Source organism: Rutidosis leptorrhynchoides, chromosome 3, assembly GCF_046630445.1.
Source record: "Rutidosis leptorrhynchoides isolate AG116_Rl617_1_P2 chromosome 3, CSIRO_AGI_Rlap_v1, whole genome shotgun sequence".
Taxonomy (NCBI): domain Eukaryota; kingdom Viridiplantae; phylum Streptophyta; class Magnoliopsida; order Asterales; family Asteraceae; genus Rutidosis; species Rutidosis leptorrhynchoides.
The window spans coordinates 217,562,751-217,566,335 of NC_092335.1; the positions used below are offsets into that span (position 1 = coordinate 217,562,751).

Sequence of the window (3,585 nt, forward strand, 5' to 3'; positions counted from 1 at the left end):
TTTTGTAAGTGTTATATAGCCTTGATTTTTAACCTGTATGAGTATTTTTATTCCTATTATTAACTATTAATTGTTATTTTGCACACTTACTTTTGTAATTGTTTTGTTAGCTTTTTTTCCGGTATTTGTAACTCTTTTCTTTCTATTAGTGTGTTGTTTATAGGGTAAGATTCACTCGTCACTTTCGCATGGTTACTTGAGGTCATGTCCTGTTAGCTTAGGGGCGGGTAGGTCTAGAGGGAGTAGAGATACTCGTGTTAGGATTAGAGTAGGTAGTTGAAATGTAGGAACTTTGACTAGCAAATCCCGGGAACTTGTAGATACGTTACTTAAGAGTAGAGTGGACATATTGTGTGTTCAAGAGACCAGATGGAGAGGTGAAGAGGCGGTTGACATTGACGACTACAGGTTGTGGTTTTCGGGTTCTAGAGTAGTTAGAAATGGGGTAGGGATCTTTATAGGACCACTTTATAAGGATAATATTGTGGGTGTGGATAGGTGTAGCGATAGGATTATGGCGGTTAGGTTAGTTATCTAGGAGGAGACTTACATGGTCATTTGCGCTTACGCACCTCATGTTGGTTTAGGAGATGAAGAAAAAAGCCGCTTTTGGGAATCGTTAGACGAAGTTGTGAGGAGTTGTCCCGCTGACCATCGTTTGCTTTTTGGGGGAGACCTTAATGGATATATAGGAACGTTTTCGGACGGATATACGGGTGTCCATGGGGGCTTTGGGTACGGAGTTCGAAATGAAGAAGGACGCTCTATTCTCGAATTCGCTGTTGCCCACGATTTGGTTGTTGCAAACTCTTTCTTTAGGAAGACGGAAGCACAACTTGCAACTTTCCATAGTGGGGGACATCGTACCCAGATTGACTATTTGCTACTTCGCAAAGGGGACCTTAGGGCTTGCAGAGACTGTAGAGCCCTGACTACCTGGACCTGTTCCACCCAATACCGATTATTGGTCATGGACTTGGTTGTGCAGAGGCGGGTTACCAGGAGAGTGAGACCCGTCCAGCCTAGGATCCTTTGGAAGAAGCTGAATGAAGTGAATGCCGAAACTTTTAAAGCGTCAGTTTTGGAAAGAGTAGAGGCGGGAATGGATACGGTTACTCAAGTGGACGCAGATCAGATGTGGAATAGTTTGGCAACAACTATTAGAGATGTTTCCAAGGAAACATTAGGTGTGCCAGTAGGGACATCGAGAGGACATAAGTCTAGTAGAGAATCATGGTGGATTAATGATGAGGTTCAAACCAAAGTTGCGCTTAAGCAACTGAGGTTTAGGGAGCTCATTAGATGCCGGGAAGGGACATGTGATGATAGAACTAGGGCAGAGGAGAGGTATAAAGAAGCCAATAGAGAAGCTAAGAAGGCCGTTGCCCGTGCAAAAGATAAAGCGTATGAAGATTGGTATAGAAAACTAGACTCTAAAGAAGGAGCAAATGATATTTACAGGATTGCAAAAGCGAGGGAGCGTAGGAGGAGGGATATAGATATCACCAAGTTTATCAAGGATGAAGCCGGTCAAACCATAGTGAAGGAAGAAGAAATTAGGAAAAGATGGGAAGGGTATTTCTCATCTCTTTTCGTGGGTGAAGGACTCGGGCGCCAAGAGGATCCACAGGACTTGGGAATAGGACAATTCCGGAACAACAACTTCTGTAGGAGAATCATTCAGGGAGAAGTAAGATCGGAACTACGAAAAATGGGTAGAAACAAAGCTGTAGGACCGGACCAGATTCCAATAGAGGCGTGGCGGTGCCTTGGCGACGATGGTGTCAGGTGGTTGACGTATCTTTTCAATAAGACGCTTAGAAGTTATAAAATGCCTACGGAATGGAGACTCAGTGAGATTATCCCCATCTACAAAAATAAAGGGGATGCCCAAATCTGTGGTAATTATAGAGGCATAAAATTACTTAGTCATACTATGAAGCTTTGGGAGAGAGTGATTGAGACTAGACTTCGACGCGAAATTACGGTTTCAGAAAACCAATTTGGTTTCATGCCAGGGCACTCTTCGATAGAGGCAATTCATATTTTAAGAAGCGTTATGGAGAAGTATAGGGAGAAACAAAAGGGTCTAGAGATGGTCTTCTTAGACTTAGAAAAGGCCTATGATAGCGTACCGCGAAAGCTGATTTGGAAGACCCTTAATGTTAGGGGTATCCCAAGTAAGTATAATAGAGCTATTATATATATGTACGATGGGGCGAAGTCCTGTGTTAGGAGGCCTGTGGGAAACACATAGTATTTCTCGATAGAAGTAGGCTTGCACCAGGGATCCGCCCTTAGTCCTTTCCTTTTTGCATTGATCCTCGACGAGCTGTCTCAAGGAATACAAGAGAACATCCCTTGGTGTTTGATTTTTGCCGATGATATCGTGCTTGTATCGGAACAAAAGGATGAACTTAATAGAAGACTAGAACGATGGAGGGAGGCCTTAGAACAAAATGGGCTACGGATCAGTAGACAAAAGACGGAATATCTAAGGTGCGAATTCAGTAGGACTGAGGAAGAACTAAATGTTGGAGGGAATATCAGCATGGGGACCAGATCTTGCAACCACAAGAGTCGTTTAGATATCTAGGTTCGGTCCTCCACAAATCAGGGAGGATAGACGAGGACGTGACTCATCGTATTAAGGTAGGTTGGATGAAGTGGAGAGCAGCGAAAGGGGTCTTGTGCGACAAGAAGATACCGTTCAAGTTGAAAGGGAAATTCTTCAAGGTGGCAATTAGACCTGCCATGTTGTACGGATCGGAATGTTGGCCAATGACGAAGGCCCAAGAGAGAAGGATGGAAGTGGCAGAAATGAGGATGCTTAGGTGGACGTGCGGTAAAACCATGTTAGATATGATCCCAAATGGGGTGTTTAGGGAAGACCTTGGGGTCGGTAGCATCATCGACAAGCTAAGAGAAGAACGACTTCGATGGTTTGGGCATGTGATGAGGCGACCAAGTATTGCACCGGTTAGGAGAGTCGAGGCACTCACGGTCGTTGGCGTTAGGAGAAGGGGTAGACCTACTCGTAGGTGGATGGATAGACTAAGGCTCGACATGAGGGAGCTTTCGTTGACCGAGGACATGACTTCTGATAGGGGTGCGTAGAGGGCTAGAATTAAAATAGTCGAGTAGGGTTACTTTCCTTTTATTATTATTATTATTATTATTATTATTATTATTATTATTATTATTTTTACTAGTTTTATTATTAGGATTATTATTATTATTATTAGTATTAGTATTAATATTATTATTTTTATTATTACTATTATTATTATTATTTTTACTATTACTATTTGTATTATTATTATCACTACTACTCTGTACTATTCCTATACTTTTACTAATATTACTATTATTATTATTATTATTAGTATTATTATTATTATTATGTTTATTATTATTACTATTAGTATTATTATCATTTGTACTACTACTATACTCTTAGCAATACTATTACTGTACTTTTACTAAAACTATTATTATTATTATTATTATTATTATTATTACTATTATTATTAGTATTATTATTATTATTATTTGTATTATTAATTTTTATTATAATTATTACTA

At 40.3% G+C, this 3,585-nt stretch overlaps 1 protein-coding gene across 1 annotated transcript; it reads left to right on the plus strand.

The window, feature by feature from the left end:
- The first annotated feature begins 550 nt into the window (after positions 1–550).
- Positions 551–2,596, plus strand: LOC139900825 (uncharacterized). The gene is made up of 3 exons (XM_071883578.1): positions 551–1,901; positions 1,995–2,180; positions 2,271–2,596. The coding sequence occupies exons 1-3, from the start codon at positions 551–553 to the stop codon at positions 2,594–2,596; spliced, it is 1,863 nt and encodes a 620-aa protein (XP_071739679.1).
- Positions 2,597–3,585: the final 989 nt, after the last annotated feature.

What these genes read in the sequence shown, in the direction of transcription:
- LOC139900825 (XM_071883578.1), top strand. Translation starts at nt 551, where the DNA reads ATGGTCATTTGCGCTTACGCACCTCATGTTGGTTTAGGAGATGAAGAA. An exon ending in AGGGGATGCCCAAATCTGTG is followed by an intron (nt 1,902 to 1,994) that starts GTAATTATAGAG and finishes TTACGGTTTCAG; the next exon opens with AAAACCAATTTGGTTTCATG. An exon ending in TAATGTTAGGGGTATCCCAA is followed by an intron (nt 2,181 to 2,270) that starts GTAAGTATAATA and finishes ATTTCTCGATAG; the next exon opens with AAGTAGGCTTGCACCAGGGA.